The sequence below is a fragment of the Thermobia domestica genome, chromosome 1, assembly GCF_964235325.1.
Source record: "Thermobia domestica chromosome 1, izTheDome1.hap1.1, whole genome shotgun sequence".
NCBI classification, from domain to species: domain Eukaryota; kingdom Metazoa; phylum Arthropoda; class Insecta; order Zygentoma; family Lepismatidae; genus Thermobia; species Thermobia domestica.
In genome coordinates, this window is record NC_137454.1 from 289,912,514 (window position 1) to 289,935,053 (window position 22,540).

General features: G+C 35.1%; 1 protein-coding gene across 1 annotated transcript in view; it reads left to right on the plus strand.

Moving 5' to 3' along the window:
- The first annotated feature begins 1,249 nt into the window (after positions 1–1,249).
- The window catches only part of LOC145667675 (uncharacterized), a 71,023-nt gene continuing 49,732 nt past the window's right edge, over positions 1,250–22,540 (plus strand). Inside the window, exons 1-6 of the mRNA XM_081735135.1 lie at positions 1,250–1,385; positions 6,505–6,547; positions 11,191–11,279; positions 15,771–15,837; positions 20,186–20,388; positions 20,721–20,756. Coding sequence (XP_081591261.1) covers positions 1,347–1,385; positions 6,505–6,547; positions 11,191–11,279; positions 15,771–15,837; positions 20,186–20,388; positions 20,721–20,756 — 477 coding nt within the window. The 5' untranslated portion in view covers positions 1,250–1,346. The remainder of the gene's footprint in view (positions 1,386–6,504; positions 6,548–11,190; positions 11,280–15,770; positions 15,838–20,185; positions 20,389–20,720; positions 20,757–22,540) is intronic.

Consider the following 22,540-nt stretch of genomic DNA (forward strand, 5'->3'; position numbering starts at 1 on the left):
TTCGGTCATCCAAAAACAATCGTTCCACTATCTTACATTAGTTTAACAATGTAACAGCTTTTAAATAGAGGAAATTTCAGTAATTTTTTTCAATATTTGAGACTTTCAAGAGTGGAGTTGCTCTCGTCATAAATCACAATTTTCGATACGTTGAGTCTCGGTCTCGTCTCAACTTAAAAATACTCTTTTTAATCCCGATCTTGCTACTATCCCTACGCACAAAACGTGATTTACTTACTGACTAGGAAAACTCCATGATTCCAAGTTACACCATGGGTTAATACGTAGAAAATAGAGAATTACATTTCTTCAAAATAGTTTCCCCAAGAATGATTTTTTAAAAATTCAATGCTGTTTATTCTTAATTCACGAGTGTATGGAAAGAAATTACTGCCTTTCAAATTCAAAATAAGAGTTTAAAAACATACATAGAAACAACAGATAAAAATGTAATGCATAGGAAGGTCGTGCAAAATTATGTTTATCTATAACAGTGCTATATTTTTAAAAAAATCTTGGATGAATTCATCAACGAAATGAAATTTTGCGTTCCTAAAAGTGCTGGATATGTGTATTAAAATAGTTCAAGTAAATACGAGAAAATTTAATAATGAACATTGAATTTCAAATCTGATTTGTGAGTCAGTTTTGTAGTGCAGTGACTCTTAAGCATTATGAGCCCTCAGTAAGCTAGTATACTGGGGTCTTTACGACTAAATTTTACACGTGATACATATCATTCTGCTCGTAGGGCCTCAGGACAAATGCCCATCAGGCCCATATGTTTAGACGGCCCTGATAATGCATGTGATTAATTAATTGGCTTTGAAGCGTCAATTATGAAGAGTGGTTTTATCTTACAAAATTGATTTCCCTCAAATGGATGTTCTTATTTTAAAGATTGTTTTTAATGGTTTAAGAAGAAATTGATTTAGACACATTTATTCTAATTCTATTGATTCATCACGTGTCTAAAACTTAACAGCCTTACGAATTATTTCTAAAATGATGATTTGAGAGTAAATCCTGACAAAGAAATGACAATCAAAGAAATTCTCCTAGTTTGTTTTATAGAAACATCATTATACAAAGCGTTCCCGCTATTTTGTTCAGTGTGGATGCGTAGATATACTTTGCATGTGAACACAATGAAAACTGGACTGGCAATACATTGCATACATCCTTTTTGTATGAGACGGAAATTTATTGTTCGTTGCTGATGCTTCTTTTCGTGACCTTCATTGTTGCCTTTTGTTGCATTTCGTGTGCAGCATTTTGTATATATGGCAACATAAAATTATTCTTGATTTCAACTTTACATTGGTAAAGAACAAACACGGATTGTTATGAAGAGTATCGCCATTTTGACTTTGTGTTCTGTGACAGTACGTATTTTCTTTAGTTTTATATGATAAATTTAGATTAATTTTTTAAGTAGTAGTTTATAGGCGTATAATATTGAGATATATTTTGTATGCCATCCTAATCCGTTTAAAAATCGGTTCTAAAAGATATTGCCATCTGATTTTGTGTTCTCTTAGTCTTTAAAGATAGATTTTGATCCATTTTTATGTAGTTCGTAACGAGAAATGTTATGCAGGTCTATATGGATATAGTGCGTTTCTATTCGGTTTAGAAACGACACTGAAAGATAATTTTTAGTTTAACGCTCCATACATGTTCCGGTTAGGTTAAAGGAGAAGGATGATACACATGCAAGTGAACAAGTGAATATTCATAAAAGATTCACCTATTAGTTTACACACTTAGACAATACCAAGGTTATGAAAACTTAGACATGCCAGTAAAATGGAATTGGAAACCGAATCTTTAGTTGAGTTTGTACGGGTCTAATTCCAACGGTAGTTGAACCTACGATTACATGCGCCGAAAGCAGGCTTTCTAAGTTTTCAATAGTTGTTAATTCTGAAAACTAGTGTTAGTGCCTTTTCCTGTAGTAAACATTTTATCAACCATTCTTTTCTTTCTATTTCATACTGACTGTCATTCACATTATATATGTATTTCCTTATTGAGCAACGGATAATTAAAGCTATCTATGTTGTATATGGGGCTCAAACCCATCACGGAAACTACTGTAAATACGAGCTTGACAGAGAGGTCTCTCACGTCTATATGGTTAGCATACGCGGTTGTCAGCAAGGGAGATCTGGGTTCCATTCTCGGCATAAGCTCATGTGATTCAGATCCCATGTTAAGCTGTAAATCCGAGTCTCATGTAGCCTTGCTGCTGAAAGGGATGCTAAACGCCAATCCAATTTAACCAACGAACATGACGGAATTTGTTTGTTGTTATATGGTTACTATAGGTCTCTTCGGTGCGAGAAACCTGACTTCGATTCTCGGTTAGTGCAATTTGGATTCCACGTTAAGTTATAAGTCAACGTTTTACAGAGGCCGCTGCTGGAAAGAAGATGTTAAACTCTAAGTTAATAAATTAACAACCTTAAGAACTTAGACCATACAGCTTAGTTAGTTGACCAGGTTGAGAGTTTTTCATGGCAGTGATATTTGAAAAATGGCAATTTACGGAGCATATGAATAAAACTAGTAGGAGATTGATGATAAAATGGAGATTGATGATAAAATGATAAAAGGAGATTGATGATAATTTTCATAATTTATAGAGAGTTAATAAGTTAACCTCTTCAGCCTCTTGGCAGATCGTTTGATCGTTGTTTGATCGCCAACAACCAGCGTTCGATTGCCACGCGTAGAGTCGTAATACGTTTAATTTTGTAGGGGACGCTAAAGTATTTACCTGTTAGTCCCACATAGAAACAAAATTAATGGGATTTGGACCAAATTGTTCGATCGTCGTTTGATCGTCAGGCGTACTGGCGTAATGCACATAATACGAGAATGCCGTGTGATCACATGCGTACTCACACGCTAAACGTTGATGATAAATGCTCTTCAATAATACAAGTATGTTCGTACACTCACTTTATCAATTTGAAGTTCTTTTTAATACTATTAATCATGTAAGATTAAAACAGTATTTGAGATCTAAGAGTTAGGTAAACCAATGTTGTCTACGAGATACCAGAGATACTCTATATATACTCACACTACATTGTATTAAAATCAAATATTTTTTTTAAAATAAAAATTAAAGTAAAGTACACTTTTAAAACTAAATATGAATGAAGGTATGTTTACATTCCTATTCTCGATTAATTTTAAAACCAAGTAATTGAAATAATTGTGAAGCCCGTTAATATATGTACCGTACCATGTTTCATTAAAATCTTTCACTTAAAAAAAAACGAAAGTTATCGTGAAATTTCTTTAAAAAAAACATGGAGGAGGAATAGATCCATCTTATTCTTCACTGATTTCAACTTCGTGAACAAAACATACACCTCAAAGAAAATACGCTCCATATTGTTTCCTCTAAACAAATATTTTGTCGAATTTTTATATATTTAAATTGAGTGCGCGTAAATTGACCTGTTACAATATAGGATTCACGGACAATTTTTTATTTCTGTGATGATGAACTTTTAGATTTCTTAAACTGATTGATTTAGTCTACATGAAGGATTGTTTCGCCTATTTGACCGAGATAATTATTATTTTAACTTTATTCTTTTTAATTTGTAGAACTTGTCTACTGTCTTAATTCAGTTTAAAGTATATTTAAAAATAAAAAAGTACGGGTCATCGCAGTAAATTTTTTCGTTCCAGTTTCTTAAATTAAATTATGTTATCCTGCAGTTACTAATGAAGTATTTTCTTGCAAAATTGTAAGGCGTTTTTGGAAAACTTTACCGAAAGAAAACACGTCCCCGAAAGTAAACTACCTCTTGTAAATTTTTCCATGAGAAATAATTATACCATATTTAGGGTTAATAATGAAATATTTGTTGATAAAATAGTAACAAAATCTCATGAGTGATGTTTTACAAATTTATCAAAAAAGAAAAAAAGCCAAAGATATTCTTCGTGGATAGTCCTATGGAAGTGCTATGCAACATTACAAGAATAATATTTGTTTATGAAATATGACCAAAATTGTCCGTGTCGTTTTTAAGAAAGTTGTGTGAAAATACATTCTGTGTAATTCTCTTTTTTCTTCCTTAATTTTGCGTATGGTGTGACATGGTAGTTTCTCTTCTATGGTGTGGCATGAAGTTGATGTCTGTAGTTGCGAAATGTTTATGTGTGCCTTCTTATATGACTCTTGTAAGACGTACTGTGACATATTTCATTTTAATGTGTAAAGACTTCTGGTATTCTTCTCAGTTTGTTTAATGTTACATATGAATGCTTTTATTGTTTCTGTATTCCGTGTATTTTGCGTTTATTGTGAAAGTCACTATGCGTGATCAGAACCTGTTGTGAAGTCTGTCTGGTATGTGGTCTTGATAACCGAGTGCATTTGTTGTGATGTTGATATTTTGTCATGCTTCGTGTCGATTTCGTTTGGTCTTCCGGCTCTTCTTGTCAATTTGTGAATTTTGACTGTGACCTCTGGTCATGGCTAGGTAGTACTTTACCATTCTTTTGTTATTTAATTTCGTAATGAGTTTATTCAGGAGTTGGTGTTGACCATTTATGTCTGAAGCTATGACTATATTCTAAAATTTGGACAGATAATTAGATAAGGATAAGGATGTGGTAGAAGGTTTCAACGTTAAGATTGATTAGTTGTAAAATGTAGCTAACTAGAATGGCTTCTCATTGTGTATGTATATCAGTATGAGAGTTTGTGAGTCATTTTGGATACTTGTGGGCAGAGAGTATTCTGTAAATTTTATAACTTCTTTACGAAAATGGTTGTGTCTTCACTGGCTTCATTTTCTTTATTTTCCTCTATTTCTTCTTCTTCCTCTTTTTCTTTTTCTCCTTTCTTACTGTTATGTGCTTGGGGTGTATAGAGAGTTCCTTTTTTTCCTCAGCATGGTCTCTTTTAATACAGGTATTTGTATGTCATGATTTTGGGGGCTGTTCACATATTACGTAACGCTATTTTTGACTAATTTTTACCCCTCCTTCTCCCTTGTCACACTTCGTATCACAAGGCGAAACCCCTCTACCCTTTGTTACGTAACACGTTCTGATTTTTGTTCTTTTTTCTCACAAATTTTGCTTATTTTGCGGGTTATTACAACAAAAAACTATGTTTAATAGTAGAAGTTTTTACTACAAAATATTTGTATTCTGAATATATTTGTAGTGTTTTTCGCCAATAAATCAAAGTATTCTTCAATAAATCACAAAAAATGATAGAACCGTAATAATAAGGCTGATTAATTAACCAGTTTTAATTCTTCAAATTGCATACTGTCGTTTTCCCAACGAAATCGCACCCATCTTTTTAGATCACCAATGATTGGCAGAGAGAAAATATTGACGGAAAATGCAGGTGAAACAGGATATAAATATCTGACATAGACCTAATTTACCGGGATTCAGGATGCTTCGTGTATTTGAAGTTCGCCAGTGTCTAAGATGCAATGCAAAGAAATTCTCTTCTTCGTCGACCACATATTCGAAGTGGCTGCAGGAGTGGAGACATCTTTGAAAACAAGCTTTCAAACATCTTCTTTCGACTTTGGATTTCAGGTTTCCCCTTTTAAATTCTTCTTATTCTGATTCAGTACCAGAATCCAAATAACTCGATTTCATTAGACATATTCAAATATAAAAGTTAAGAAATTCAGTAGGAGATGAATATCCGACGAATTAGGTTTCTAATCTTATTTTGCTCCAAATCGTGGATCGATCCATCGCGGACAACATTATTGCAAGAAAAAGATTTTTTTTTTTTTTTGTTTCACATGCAAAACTCCTTAGAGAAATAGAGTAAGATAATGATTCAAATCTGAATTTTAAATAATATTCTCCGAAATAGCGATGAGTGGGAACGCGAGGTCATTTTCAAGCGGTGGTTACGATCGCTAACAAATAACTCCAGGAAAGCTTGTGCCCTAAATGCAATGCTGCGATAGTCATAAAATGAAGTTTTATTGTATGCTAATACACGAATTGTTCGTCACGAGTCATGCTGGTGTATAGTAGTCCCTTCGAATCTCTTCTGCATGATTCAATTTATATAGGCTTCGCAATTTCCCGAAACAATATAAATAATTTATTTATTTATAAAAAAGAAAATAACTTAATAAAATTATTTGTTTAATAGATTCTATATAAACCTGAGAATAAAAATAACAATTACAGAAAAAATGCTTTACGTAACAAGTACGTAACCCCCTCCTTACCCTTGTCACACTTGGTAACGCAAGGCCAAAGCCTCTCCCTCCATTGCCGCGTTACGTAGTTTGTTGATGACACCTTTCATGTATGATTTAGTTCTCCTGTCTTCTGGCTTCCTCCTTGTATGTTGAAAAATAGAGCAGAAAACAGCATATTTATAGGAGTATACTCTCTTTTTTCGCAAGATGCAATTTGTCAAATAGTGAAGCCAAATAAACTTGTCGTATAGTGTTAAGTGTTTCGTTGCATTTCTTCCTGTAGGTTGCAGCAGTCGCTGGTAGCATCTTAGGCTTATTTGGCAGAGGTAAGTACCATTTACTTTGTATGAGGTTAAGACTGAAATTAATCCACAAACAATTTGGTAGTTAAATAATAAGCCCATTATAAAGTGAATGAGTAATACTGTTCAACGATTGTATCTGTCAAAGCCAGATCATACTGAGGTAATTTAGCACAATTTATGCTTTTCTCATTTATCTTTTTCTCTTGTATTTTCTTTGTTTTAATCAATTTGATTTTCCAATGTATCCCTGCAAAACTAGTTAAAAGAACACTTAAGGCTACATTCAACTCCTTGGAAGCGATAAAACTTCTCTAAACTATTTACATTAGAACGTCATTTATTCGCACACTAAAAATAAAAGGCGTGTGTATGCGTATATATTTGATTCAGTTTTAAAGAAAATTAAACGCTTTCTTCAATTGTATGATCATTTAAATCTACACGTGTTCAAGTTATTCGTGGTCACGTGCTCAGTGGACGTTATTGAGTTTTCACAATCATTCAGCGGTCATTCGTCGAAAAAGTCTCTATAACACCGCCCGGCGGAAAAACAACTACCATCAAACTTTACGTCGACGGCATCCGCTTCACTTCCGCTTCGGTGGATTTCCGCTTCGATCCGTTAATTTTCCTTGACTTCAGCAACTATTCGCCGAAAAGCGACAGCGGACCGATGATAGCTGGCGGAACTTTGCACATGGGGTTCTCTACCCTAAACCAGTTTTCGAAACGCCATACTGCCTACTGCTACGTCGCCGCTTTGACAACAATAAATCAACCGTTGGAATGTAGTCTTTCCGACCCGAAATCTACCTGCGGCCGGTCGGCTTTTCGCAGTCTTTCCAACTGCTATGCCGCAGCCTGGCCGGCTGTTTTCCACTCATTATATGTTCCCAGCACAGTGTGAATCAAAAGTCGCAGCCCATACGCCAACTCGGTTATTGTTGCAGATATGAAAACAGGTAAGATATGTAAGGATACTGTCTACATTTCAATGCACTTGTTTCAATAGAATCCGTTTGTTGGGAAATATGTAAATTACTTTCTGTATTGATTCCTAGCAGTACACTGTCAGACCACCTCTGGATCCACTCCTTTCTTTGCGCCAACGGCCCACTTCCGACACAACTCCTTTGTCCGACTGTAAATTCACATATGCTATTAATAAAATTGCCTCAATACAACTGGTGATTTTCTTCTCATAGTTTCAAATTTCACATCATTTTCAGAGAGTCATTCCTATTTTTCCAACTCTCGGCGTTTTACCACTGACAGCGGCATTTGGTCATGCGTTGTGCCTATTTCTACTTCAGAAAATCTACGTGGTCATTGGACAGGCTACAATTCATATTTTAAAGCAACAATCAAGATTCAGCATCTCCTTCTTTTCTTTTAGTCAACAAGTTTTCATTTTCGCGTCTTCCTTTTGCCGGTCCCTGAACGGCTACTTTCGTAGCATGTCTTCCGCGAGTCGGACAGTCGTGGGTGATCCTTTCGCTGCGGAGGCGGACATCGGCGGCAATTGCCCATGGGGAACCATCCCCTTTCAGTAGGGTCCAGGTTGTTTCCTAGCCACTGCTGGATTTGAAGATAAAACCAAAGTGAATGTTATGAAGCTGATGCTAGTAGAAGAGTTGCCAAGTTAAATTTGCACACTTGCTACACCCAGGTGCTGGGTGCAAAGAAAGAAGGAAGTCCTTAATCGACTCCAGAGCTTCTTTTGTTTTTGTTATGTCATAACATTTTCCATCGTACTTAGTTGATTGGAGTCGTAAAAATTATAGTGATGTTCCTGGGATACCACGTGCAATTAGAATTGTAAGCAAATCTGTATCAGTATCTATTACTGCAGCTGATTTTGCACTGGTCTGACTTTCATTTATTGCAGTTGAGCAGATTAGTGTATCTGCGTCTCCATCTGCTTGCATAAAAGCTATTCCTTCAGATTAGAAATAGCCCATCATCATTTGAATTAGTCTTGATTTGTTTTCAGAATTTCGCATAAAAAAAGGGTTGTTTAGTCGTTGTCACTGTTTCCGACAAAAGAATAGTTATAGGCATTTTTGGCATCACCCATCTTTGCCTCTCCACACTTTTAGTTGATAAAGCGCATGTGTATCCATCAAAAACCACTGCCTCACATTGAGAAAATCGTCTCTGCACAAATCTAATATATTTTAGGCATATATCTTTGTAGGTATGAGATTCACTGCAAGTCGATGAGTGCAGAAGAAATCCATCGACAATGAACAAGTAGGTTGATGGTGTCTTAACACATGGCTGAACTGATTCAATGATAGCTGCTAAAGCTGATTTTGCATCTTCCTCAAGGAAACATCATCAAAGAGTGAAGGTGGTTGAGAAGCTAGTTCATATTTGAGATGATCTCGTAAATTTTCATTTGACTTGAGCACAGCAGCAATCCTGATGAGCAACTGCATGGGATTCCATACTACACTTTTCATTCCTAATAGTCAATGTATTGCTCGTGGCAGATAGGGGATAGTAGTTTTTCACCAACTTCTTTGGCACTGTCACAATTCGTTTTATCATCAGCAACAAACCTGGTTGTTACATTTATCAATAAGTGCTTAGGACATTAAAAGAATTGTGAAGCAGTAGCCAATGGGATAGCTGTGTCAAATCAGAGCCTCCTCTTGACTGGATGGCCGAAATTCAACATGCTGTTCTTAGGATACAAAACGTTTTTCACAAAAGTCTTTCAAAACTTCTGACACTTGCATGTTTACAGGCATGAGGAAACCCATCTGGATAACGTAGAAGCAACCATTCCTCGACCTTCTGTTACTCCTCTGGTACTTCCATAGATTTCATAAGACACTGGTCTATTATCATATCTGGAAATACTTCACTCCATACTTTGTCGTTTTGTCGAATAATAAAATAAGTTTCCGTAAATTTTCTGAATTCAACGTTGTCCATTCTTCCGACAACTTCTTGAACAAGTACAAAACGGAGCCCGTTTTACTAGAATGAATAATACGATGTAAACAGTGACAGAACTGCAATGTGGGTGGGAGGGGGGCTGCAAAAATTTTAGAATGTAATTCATTTAGTGTGTCTAGTAAGCCACTTCAATTAGACTTAACATATGGAAAAGTAACGTAGAAACATTCATAATTATCTATCAAGTACCTAACACACAAAAAATATTAAATTTTATTATATTTGAAAATTATTGAGTCACAAACGCAGCCAATTTATTTTTTGTGTATTTCTATACGTTTCCCCCTTTCCCTCCGCCTTCCCGTCAAAGTAAGATGATAAAAACCATCCCAGGCGGTAACCTGATCTGTCTCGCAAATTAGATCGAGATTGGTCTCTTGGTTCAAGAGTTATTAAGTTTTACTTATTTTTATATATTTCCCCCTCCACTTTATTATGCCGTCAACGTGAAATTACAAAAGACATCCCAGGCCCGAACCTAATCTATGTTGAAAATTTGATCGAGATCGGTCGGGTGGCTCAAGAGGTATAATGTCACAAACATAGTAATTTTCATTTTATATATACAGATTTTCATAGCACGCGTTAGAATATTTTCTTCTCATTATTTTAATGCAATTATGTGTTATTACAAAATATATACATATAGCAATATATAGAGCATTCTACATCGAAGAAATCTTCGTGACGAGGTTTTATACTGACGACATTTCTTCCCAGGCAAGATTACGTCCCGCGTAGTTTAGACCAGGCGAGATTCTGTGTCCAGAGATCAGGACCGCGAGGTTTTGGCAGGCGAGATTTTCGGGAAGGCGAGATTTTGGGACGTGAGGTTTTGGCAAGGCGAGGTTTCGGCCTGGCCAGATTTTGGACCGCGAGGTTTTGGCCCGGCGAGATTTTGACCCGCGAGGTTTTGACCCGCGAGGTTTTGGGCGGCGAGGTATCGGACCGGCGAGATTTTGGGCCGCGAGGTTTTAGGTGGCGAGGTTTTGGTCCGCGAGGTTGTCGCCGCGAGGTTTGGTACCCAAACCTTTTCTTGATTGTTTGGTATGCATGTGAAATATTTTCCTGTACAAACCTTTGGTTCACGAGTTACAGTCCATCAAGATTCGAGTTTCGTCTTAGTCAAATTTTCGTTGAAATAGAAATCTCTAATTGTTATTTAGAACAAGAATTAGGGGAACAACTTTGAAGAGACCTGTTATATTTAATTTGAAGTTATTTGCTAAAAGTTCGGTAAATAAATTGTTTACTTCCAAAAGTATTTGCTGAAATCAATAACTTTATTTCGAAATCGGAAGCTCATCACTAGTCCAGGATATAGTTAATTAAATTGGATTTATTTGATAACTAAATTACGAAAATTAATCCTATTTAGTTCTACAAACTCAGGTGCTGAATATTTAATATAAAAACGTAAGTTATTTTATTATATATCCGAGAATCGTACTACCAAAGGGTACAACTCTACATATAAACTATACCTCAAAACTAAAAAATCTCCCCTTAAATGTGACTTTCTCTTCCCATGCCTCCCAAATGTACCTCATTCTCCAGTTTAGTTACCATTTTCAATAAATATTGTCCCCCATATATTTTCATATTCTCAGCCTGCGTCCTAAGGCCCCCCCGTGAGCACCCCTCGTAATACTTTTACCAATGTGTTCGTATTAATAATTTTCTTTTTGTTTTCGCAGATGTTTCTAGTGATTGGGGCGGTAGTGTGAACGATGACAACCCAAGATTTTTCAGAGTGAGACGAGACCAACAGGATGAAAGAAAACATGTGAGAATATCAAAATTGTTATGAACAAGTTAGTGTAGTATTCAAATATAAATATTGCATATACGGTATAAATTTTTTAGGGTTAACTTATTAGTTAGATAAGTGTCATGTAACAAATTTAAAAACTTCATACGTGGACTATTATAAATTCAAAAACAAATGAATTCAGAACATCGATTAAAAGAACGGAAAAAATGTTTTACTCTATTCCTCGCTGTTTATCCTTTGCTGTTATAGAAATCCGGACATCTGTGACGCAATGGGGCTTCCATACACAAAATACATTTTTAGAAACCTTGACAAGCGTACAAATACTTTCGCATAATATTCACCCCTCCCCGTACATTCGAAAATCGAAAAAGGGCTTCGTACAGAATTAGATCTGATGAAGATTTATAATAACTTTGATAACTGTAAGTCACTCCTTTCTATGCGAGAATCTAATTACGTACACACAGAGACACACATTATTTTATAAAAAAAGGTAATCAAGAACGTTCTGTCGCTTTTTTGTGGAGGTCTGTGTTCCATTGGCCCTCACACCGTGAATTGAATGCGAATGGAGATAAGGCGAAGGTCAGTTGCTGGTGTGGGTATATTCAACATACTACCTGATTGTGGCCGTTCAGTTACACCGTGAACTTGCGTAATGACAGAGTGAACACGATACCTCCACAGAGTGTTATAAGGGCGTGTATGTTGTACGAGTACAAGCTAGGGTCAAACACAGCTGCAGCGGAGTGGAAGGTATGCCAGGCCTTTGGTGAGGGTGTAGTGACTACGCGAGCAGTGCAGCGGTGGTTTAACACGTTTAAGGACGGTGGTGAAACACTCGAAGACACACCACGTGCCGGAAGACCAACACATGTACAAAATAAAGATCTTCAGGCAGCAATTGAGGAGAACAGTGGTCAGACCTGTGAGGAACTGGGACTGCAATTCAATGTGAGTGGAGAAACCATTCGGCAGCACCTTTATCAACTTCGGAAGCACTGCAAGTTGGGTTGATGGGTCCCACGTGATTTGGCTCCCGGCTAGAAGACAACGCAAGCAGGCACCCATGTTTCTTTGCTGCCTCGTCTAAAGGAGGAGCCATTTCATGACAGGGTGTTGACATTGATGAGAAGCGGGTCCTGTACGAAGCTCCACGACGCTATCATCATTGGTTAGTATCCCATGAACCTGTTCGGTTCCAAAACAGCCGAAACCAGCACTGCACCAGAAGAAGTTCCTCCTGTGTGGTTGGCGGACTACTCGCGGCATCGTATATCGGAAACTGCTACCAGCTGGTGAAAGCATCACTGTCAGCAGTTAAGCCGTGTTCAAGAAAAATTCAAATTTCCGGAGCCAGTACTTCTGAATCGCAAAGGGGTCCTCCTGTTGCAGGACAACGCTAAGCTCCACGTGGCTAGCATGATCCAGAACACCATTCTACACCTTGGTTGGAAAACACTATTGCATCCACTATACTCCCCAGGACGCCAGTTCAGTGCAAAATGCACTTGATACCTCTTTCACTTCACGGGACACCAAGTTCTACTCCGATGGAATCCATGGCCTTCCAGAACTTAGGCAGAATTTCGTCGATACTAATGGGGACTATTTTTGATCTCCCAAGTACGTCTTAGACGACATATCAATGTTCGAAGGTGGTGGGTGAAAATGCGACAGAACTTTCTTGGTTGCCTTTATATTAATTTCATTGTTTTTGTGGCATTTCAGCAAGGTCACCTCCCGCATACAGGGAAATCAATCCATCATAACATTGAGTTATAAGGTTCTTGACACGACTTTTTTTATGTCGTATTTGACTATCAGGTGGTGTTGCAAAACATTATTTCTTATATTTATGTATTTTCCATTTATATTTTCTACTTATCAATATTCCCTTTTTATTTCATCCTATATTTCGTTATATTTCCCTTTAGTAATATATGTTTCTTTCGTCTCTTGTCGTTGTAAAATTTATATTATGGATCAGGACAGAGTCTCTATACCAACATATTAATTCTGCGTTTTAATTTTGAAAGTAAACATGTCAAATATGTATGGCAAATTTATTGAATTTCTAGTATTTTGTCATTTTTAAATGAAGTATTTTTTCTACATAAAATATATTTAATATAATTTAAACAATTTAAGAAGTATTATAATTGAATTATATTTAGTATAATTCAAAGCATTAAATTATTCTTTTGACATATCAATTGAATTTTATAATTTCCTGTCTGGTTCCAAGTCTTAAATTTTTACACCAATGACCTTAGACTCCAAGTTGTGTTTACAACACTAAGATATCTACAAAATAGGGGATTGTTAATGTATAACAACAGTTCACAATAGTTATCTATCAGGGTTCAAGTCCAAATTTTAACGAGACTGGGGAATCAAACTTACAGAGACACATAGCCCGGTTTTATACTACAATATCATTTTTTTTTTAATTTGGCAGTTTTCAAAATTTAAGAGAAGGAATCAAATTGAACCAAAGATAAATTTTCTACAAATGATCTTACACTACGCGCCTTAAAGTGTGACATTGTGAATCAGAGAAATCAACCAAGTATATTTCGCTTAAAATAAATTTCCACTAACGATCTAAGACTATGTAAGAAGAATAGATGCAAACCATAAATTTCAAAGTGTGAAAAATGTCATTATATATCAATCGATATTAATAACTATTATTACCTAGATTTCAAGTCCAAAATGTTAAGTTAATCAGATGAAGTGATCAACCAATCAAAGAAAATTTCCAAGAATAACCTTAGTCTACAATCCATAAGTGTGACATTGTGAATCGGAGGGAGAGATCAACCAATCAAAGGAGATTGTTCCAATGACCTTTCGCCCCTAAGTTTCAAAAATGTTAAGTTGATATATTAGGTCAAAATACTCAAATTTGAATTTTGCCAATTTTATAACAGTTCCGAAATTTAATGATGGGCCAAACGTACTTCTCCCGAAATTTAAGAACCATGTCTCAAGGTAGTCATGTCCAATCAAAGACAATGGGACTCTGTATTCATCGATATGATCATATGTTGCATTAGAGATAGAGTGGTTTACCACCACGAATTTACTCGCCATCTACGACGAGCTGGGACCTATGGACCTTGTTAATGGGCCAGCCCGTTAACCATCAGCCCGTTTTCCTTCATTCATTGGACACTGTTTGTCTTCATGCAGTAAGTATACCTTCAAGGTTTGTCCCTCGATTTTAATGTTCACATAAGCGAGTAACTCAGGTCTTATACTAAAGAAGCAGAATACTTCATGTTCCACTGCGCGTCCAGGTTGAAGTCAACCAGTTATCCTACTGATCAAGTTGGCCTTTCTAGCGAGTCAAGTCCTACTATGTTTTGCAGGCACTGCGCCCTAGCAATAAAGGGCAAACTCAACTCCCAGTGCAAACATTAGCTACCGAATCTTACGGTTTGACCACAACCTCGGGGAGTCCAACTCAATCTAGGAACTCAGGCGATCCTAATGGAAGTTATTTATTCCCGGCCCTGCTACTTCTATCGTTCACCGCCTTACGGGCAGAGGTACCGCGAATACGTCGAGATAGACCTGTATCTCGTCCGGATACGTATTAAGTCACCATTTTAGTTTGTGACCAGTCCTTCATCTCAGAGAGATTTTCCCTTCCACAGGGATCGGCAACTTTTACCCATATCCCTTGGGATCCATACTCTTCCCCCAGTTGTCGTTCACTCCCGCTTCAGGCAAGAGTGAAATCCCCTGATTCGATCGTCAAAGCAATAGGGCATTTCCTCTAAGTACGGTACAGGTACACCGTATATTACCAGAGCGTATAACGGATGTAGACCGTCTGTTAAAATATAATTTTCTTTTTACCTGTTTTGAAAATTATGAACGGATGGCTGTAATTTTATTTCTCAAATTTGGCAAAGATAGTAGGGTCTCTTGCTCGATCGTCAAGTGGGCTTTGTGATAGACAAATTTCTTGTACTTGGGTTTTCTATGTTTTCTCCTACGTTCATCATTCCACTATTACCATCCATCTCATCGTCACTGTCTCTCTTAGCCTCGATGTATAATCGTCGGATAGTAAAGTAAGAAAGAAAATCCAAATATAACGAATACTAACAGATGAGACAAAAAGGCAAAATATAAAAAGAATAAGAATGATACTTCTATATCTTAAGAACACTCAACATTACAGCAAGTCACACGAGGCTTTTTTTTCTTCATACCTACTTTCTTATTTGTAACTGATTGATATGTATGATCTTCTCATTTTACGTATGTGTAATAATCTGGAGCAGTACTATTTACAGAATCATATTGGGTTGTCAATATTGATCATCCGGTATTGTTGGAAGATGCATAATATGTTTTTTACCCTCCCTGTTTACTCAGTAAGCACTTTCAGTATGTATTTCCTATTAGTTCCTAAGTTCTTATTTTCAGTTGTCTTTTATTCCTTTCTTCTCTCCAAAGACATTTGTACTTTCATATTTACAGAAATGTTGTGAAACTCCTAAACCAGGTCCAGAGTTCAGAAGACAATTCAGAGAATGCAGCGAAAAGGGTAAGACTATGTATTATTGTTTCACTATTTAAGGAAATAATATTAATATTTTTAAAATGATTTTACAGTAAATCATACACCTTAAATCATATTTAACATTATTTCTGTGTTTCTATATGTAAATGGCTTATCTAACACTGACATACAAAGTCTAATTCATTATGATGTATTGAAGAAAGACCCAAACAAAATAATGCAACTTTTATTGCCTTAAGAAAAATGTAATTATCTTTGTGCCTAATTTCCAAATACTAGGTGCACCTACTTTCTTGTTGTTTCTAAAAAGATCATAATTGACCTACGAATTGCACGTAATTGCACGTAATTTATAATTGTGAATCCTTGCACGTAAAATAGATAAAGGACTATCAGAAAATAAACAGAATATAAGGAATTACTATACTAAGAAAAGTTGATCTATTTATGAAAATGATCGAAATCTAAGTGATCTATTGCTCTAAATTATAGGGATCAAAATCTGCTTAAAATCACAATTGTCCAGACACTCCAACTGAAGCTATTAACCTAACTTTTGGCAGCAGTATAATACCAGATGCATTAACATCAAACTATCCTGCAGAATCTTCATAAATTTCTTGTGGTACTTGGAATACGCTTCAAGAACACACTTTGAAATTTTTATAATTAGATTTCACCGAACAAATCTTTCCTGTATGAAATCCAATGCTTCATTTTCTGTTAAACTTCACCAATATATAGTCATTCGGATTATGCGCTTCAATGATCTCGTCTAATTCAACGCCTGTATCCATCAGTTCTGCTAGAATAATATTACTATCATCATCCTCATGCAAGCTTATGTTCTCTTTAGATTTTTTATCAGACATTTCTATATTATTTTCCTCTTTGTTTTCTTATTTCCTTTTATTTGTTGTTCTTGCTTCTTATTTTCTCTCCGTGTTGCTCTGTGCTCTTTTTCATCTTTCAGTTCTCGCTTTTCAGGTATGTCTGTTGCTATTCAACTTCCACCAGCCATTCTTTGTTCTTTTGTACTTTCCTGAGTTTGTGCTTCGAGTATGGTTGCACTTGTTCTGGAAGAACTGACTTAGAAGGCAAGTTCGAATCTTCTTCAGAAGGCGAAACTTGCACCGTTCATTCGTTTCGTTCTTGTACCGGAGTGTTGGTTCTTTCATCCATATCACGTAGAAGATTATTCTATTGATGCTTTGTTACAGAAGTTGGTAAAACGTCTGACTCCCAGATATAAATTCCTCTTTGACCCCAGCATTCACCACAGAAAATCATGCTAATTGTCTTAACATTATATAGATAGATTACTGCTACAATATGTTTTGTTTTACATCCCTTAAGTTCAGTTGACATTTTGAACACACTTCCTACAAATTTACAGTCTAGAAGCTACACAATTCTCTCTGCTAAGAATGGTCTTGGGTTGGGTCCTAAACGAGATAGATTCAAACTCTGATGTCTCGAGTAGTTTAGATCCCTTAAACACGTTCTTATACTAATTAATATAGTTGTAGTGTATTATTACAGAGTAAGTTTTTTGAACTTGAGATACCCATTTAACTTCTGAATAAATAGATAAAAAATTTCAACGAAGTAAACACCAATATGTTAAAATAGTTTGTTATATTCTATAATATCAAAATATGAACAGCGTTACCAACACAGCATAAAGTGATATTTTTAAAAATAACATTACGTAGAATTATTACATATTTAAAATCTGTATATTAAACGAAAACTTACAGTACCATATTTATTAGTCAGTGTTGCAAGCTAAGGACGCTACACTGTGAAAAACATCTAAATTTTGGACGCCTGTATCACACTAACAGTAAAATTGAAATCCACTGGACAGTACATATTTCAATTATTTCAGTGTTGAATACTATGAGCATGGCATGATATATTTCGAATAAATACAATTTAATTTATAGGTAATTGAAAATTTGACTTTTTTCGAAAGGCACTATTTCTAATAAATACTTATGTAAATAATATATCTATGTACTTACATGATTTTCAATGAACGAACAAATCATTTGGACATTTACATCAATTTGATATCCCAAACCGTTCTGGAAATGTGATAATCATTGGTAAAGTTTGCAATCTGCTTAAAATGGAGTATTTGCTGATTTTTTTAAAATAATGATTGCTGTTTTCCTCTGCTTTTATAAAACGATACTATAGCAATAGCTTTTGGTAATTTTAATTAGAACTAGTTCACGCAATTGCATAATGTTAACCAGCGTATCAAACTTTACTGATGTTTCTCATATTTCCGGAAAAATTTGAGATATCAGTTTGCTATAAACGGCAAAATTATTTTTTGGGATATTGGAAACCATACTAGTAGTTAAATAAATTGAATCTGTATTCAAAATTGTATCCTGTTTAAAACACTTTCGATATACCAGAGATGGCATTTCCGCCCCTTCCTTCCGTGTATACGCCTATGACTACAATTATTGTTGGGAGGCTATCCAAGGGCAATTGTTGTACCATTTTATATGTAACATAAAAGTGCATGAATTTTGGTTAAAGATAATTTGAGTTTTTTTTGTCGTCAATAGTCGAGATGAGATCGAAACTTTCGAAACTGGGCTTAGTCTCGTTTCGATATCGCCTCGAGTTATAATTGCCTGTCTCGAGATCGGTCTCGTTTCGAGTAACTCTCGGTGTGACAAATGCGCGTTTTGATTTCGGTATCGTCTCGAAAATTGAAACGAAACGAGAACGTGACTAGTCTGGGTCTTAGTACCATCGTTAATTTCAAGTTGGGACCCAATACATTTTATTCTCTTTGCAGTCATTTTAATTACTCGACATCAAATTAAAGAATATGTTGCCGACACACTCTAAAACGTAATTTGGTAGAGCAAAACATGAGGTTTTAGCCTCCCAACAATACTTTTCCACACAGTTCACGATTTACCCAGGGAAGAATATGTTTTAAAATTCTAGTTGTTTTAGTACAACCTCTCGTATAAGTAATAGTGCCAACTTCCTTTTAACCCTTTTGTGGTCAATGGGAAGTACACTTACCGCCAAAGAAGTCCAAGCATTCTCTTATTTGCTCCACTGGGAATCGTTAGTCTCATCATAGTCATGAGTCTATTTCACTAGGTTCTATATTTGATCCTATTACTCTATTGCAACCAGTACTTATAGATGTACTACTTCAAGTTTGAGTATTAAATCCGCATAGCTTGGAAGTCTTCGTTTCACACTGTGAAACGATACTCACTTGTTCTGACATGAAATAACACGAGTTGAACACATTGAATCATATGTATTCCTACTGTGTAACCTAAATTCTTAAATAATGTCACTTCTGTGCAGGTAGTAGTGCTAAACGTACCTGTGCCGGAGCGCTTGATCGGACATAAGAGAAGCAGAAACACAATTTAAACAACACAAAACTGAAATCATATGATGAATATTTAGTAATGAATAAACACTAAGAACGTAATTTTGAATACTTCTGCTATAAGTTAAAACTACTTTTTTCATTTCTTATTTCATCTTCTCTCAAATAAAAAACAAATATTTTTTCCTGATTTTGTACAGGTGCGTCGCTCCTCTCTCAAAAACTATGACCGAGCGTAGCTCCACTTCGCTCGGGCTCCGCTACACCTCTGCTTCTACGTGACTAAATGTAAATAATTAGTTTAAAACATGAGAAAGAATATCGTAAGATTTTTAAAGTCTAAGTTCTTTTTAAATAATGTTGTATTTATTCAATAATAAACAGAAAGAGTAATTTTAATAAGTAGTTAACAAGGAGTCAAGACAAATAAAAAGTCATCAATTACCGTTCAGTTCATTTCTCTAGTCACTGCCTTAACTTAGATTTTTCGGTAATTCATATTGAGGTCACACTGCAATTTCTGTAGATAACAACATTGAAAATTCTTGCTATTTGTATTTTAGGGTGTCGAATGACATTATCTATTATTGTGGTAAGATACATTTCATTATTTTTTTTTTCACTTACGAAAAACGGGCAAAAGAAAAATGATTATAGCTTTTGTATCATTTTTTAGTAGTCTGACCCCTTAAGTCGTTCAGTCACACTGATTCATTTGGATAAACTTATTTATGCATCACCCTGAATGTATATAGTATTTTAGTTTTAAAGGAAATAGTGTAATTCTAATTCAAGACAAAATGATTTATATTTATAATACTGTGCAGTAAGCAATGGATCCTTTATATGAGTCCAGGGTAGATTCTGTTCGTAATATACCACTTACAAGCGTGATGCTGAAGAAAAAATAAAATAAAGAAGCAATTGTTCATCCTAATCTCGAGTACCATTCATTTGTTTCTTACAATTCTGTTCCAAACACAAAAGAAACGCCACCTATCACTGAACAACCTGAAGAACAGGAATTTACCCAATCTCCGGAGAATAGAGAGGTGTCAGATGATGTAGCAGCATTAGAACAAGAAAGTGAAAATGGATCTGAAGGAGGAAACGAAGGAGAAATTGGAGAAAAAGAGGGAGAAGGAAAGGAAGAAAAAGATAAGCCTAAGAAGAAGAAACACAGAAATAAGGTAAATTTATTTTGGTCAAAGTTTTATTGCTACAGTAGTACGCGTAATTTGGATCATATAACTTTTTTAACAGTCATGGACTGCAATTGCAATGTATAGTACATTTTATTTGTGTTCCCATCACGAACGAATTTGTAAAATATTCCAAGAATAAGTTCCAACATTATTTGACTTTCAGTTAACCATTCAAGAACTTCCTCAGTAACTGTTGTCAGGATGAGAATCTTTTTCACTTTATTTTATTTACTTAAGCTAACAGTTAGAACATCCGTTAGATGCTAAAATATACAGTGTACATGACCAGATATTTACTTTTTAAATTTTATTTACAGTGCGCCATGATGTGTATGATGGAGAGAAATGGTGCGGTGAGTTTTCTAATGGATTATTATTTTTATTTTTTAAAAAATAAAACTGTTAATTAGGGATGCGCACGAGACGAGTCGAGACTTAATTTTCCTGACAAAATTCGAGTCGAGACACAGCTCTTCCAATAGAAAAATATACATTTTTCGAGTCGAGACATCACTTTTACAGCACATTTTCGAGACGAGACAGTCTCAAATCTTGTCTCGTGCGCATCCCTACTGTTAATTATGTGTTGAGCATGAAGTTAAACTGAAACATCATCAAAGGCAAGTTGTTCTTATTTTGTAACTAATCCTTACTCATGTTGTTCGTAAAGTTGCCTTTTAAAATATAAATACACACATTTTTTATGGTTTGGAGAAGGTACTGTTTCAAAACCTTCAACTGAAATAATTTCAGCTTTAAAATCATACACTCAAGTAATACAGCATGCCACATTTAGTTGCGGTTGTCTCATATAATAATGATATATCTACGTATTTCCATAATCAATATTTTGCATAGTTTTCGTTCGCATAAAGCTATTTAGAAATTCCCTAAAGTAAACAATGTACAGAAACCTGATAACTTGGCTATATATCTTTAACTGGTGTGAAACTTAGGGAATGAGTTAATATTTTTAAAGAAGATTACTCCCCACTGAAAACTTACTGGACGTGAATAAAATTATACTATTGTGAAAATATTAAACATTAATTACTGTAATTTAAGTGTTTCTAACATATATTTCATATGTATCCCTAATTATGATGAAATAATGATTAACAGTCCTAACCTTACATAGTTAAATAACTATGGGTGTTCTTCAAGTTGAAACATTTCAGTGTGAAGAACTTTCTTTTAACACTTCTGTTTCCTTCCCCACTTCGAATCTATGATTTCGAACCCTACTCTAACCTAACAAACTAAGCCTCATTTTTATAAAACCTACAACTCTTTGCACTTTATATATTAACTATTATTCTATATTTGCTACTTTTGTACCTTTGAGATTAGCAACATTCAAAACTAAATAAAAACTTCATTTTTAAGTTGATTACATTAAAGTCATCTCTACCTACTTCGCTGGCTTCTAAACTGAATATTACACTACATAGAGGATCCACGTCACATTTCGCTTCTTGTAAATTCTTTCCAGAGTAGACTTAATTGTTTTCATGTTTCAGATCAATAAATCAAGGATAAATGTATTGGAAGGACAAGGAACTATAGCACGAAAAATAGATGTTCATTCGAAGTAACATCAGGGGCGAACTGGGTATATTCGGGCCTAGACCGCGGTTACTAAGGATGTAACGATCTGAAAATCGATCGTTTCAAATCTTGTTTGTTTTGTTTCACATTGTGATTATTGATTGTTTTATTTTATTCTAAATACTTGTTCATTTAATTTTAAGCTTATTGTTACTAATTTTAAAATGTTATTATGAATTTTCAACTCAAATTTTATTAAAACGAGTCGATAAATTATAGTTTTCTGAGATACTAAATCAATCACTGGGCGGAAAGTGTTTTAAATTCTGTATACATGCATCTTTATCTTTTTCTAATTATTGATCGATTGATGGATATACAAAAATAAGCAGTAAAGTTGATAAACGTAAAAACGAATTAATTTGACGTTTTTAAAACAATTTGAGGTGTTGTCTAAGTTCAATACCATAAAATAGTGATAATCATATTCTTTTGTGCGGCAAATTAACATATATGGTAAGATGTGTTCAAGAAATATCAATCAATATAATATGAATTGCTAAGAGCCTAACCCCGCCTACTTTCGTAT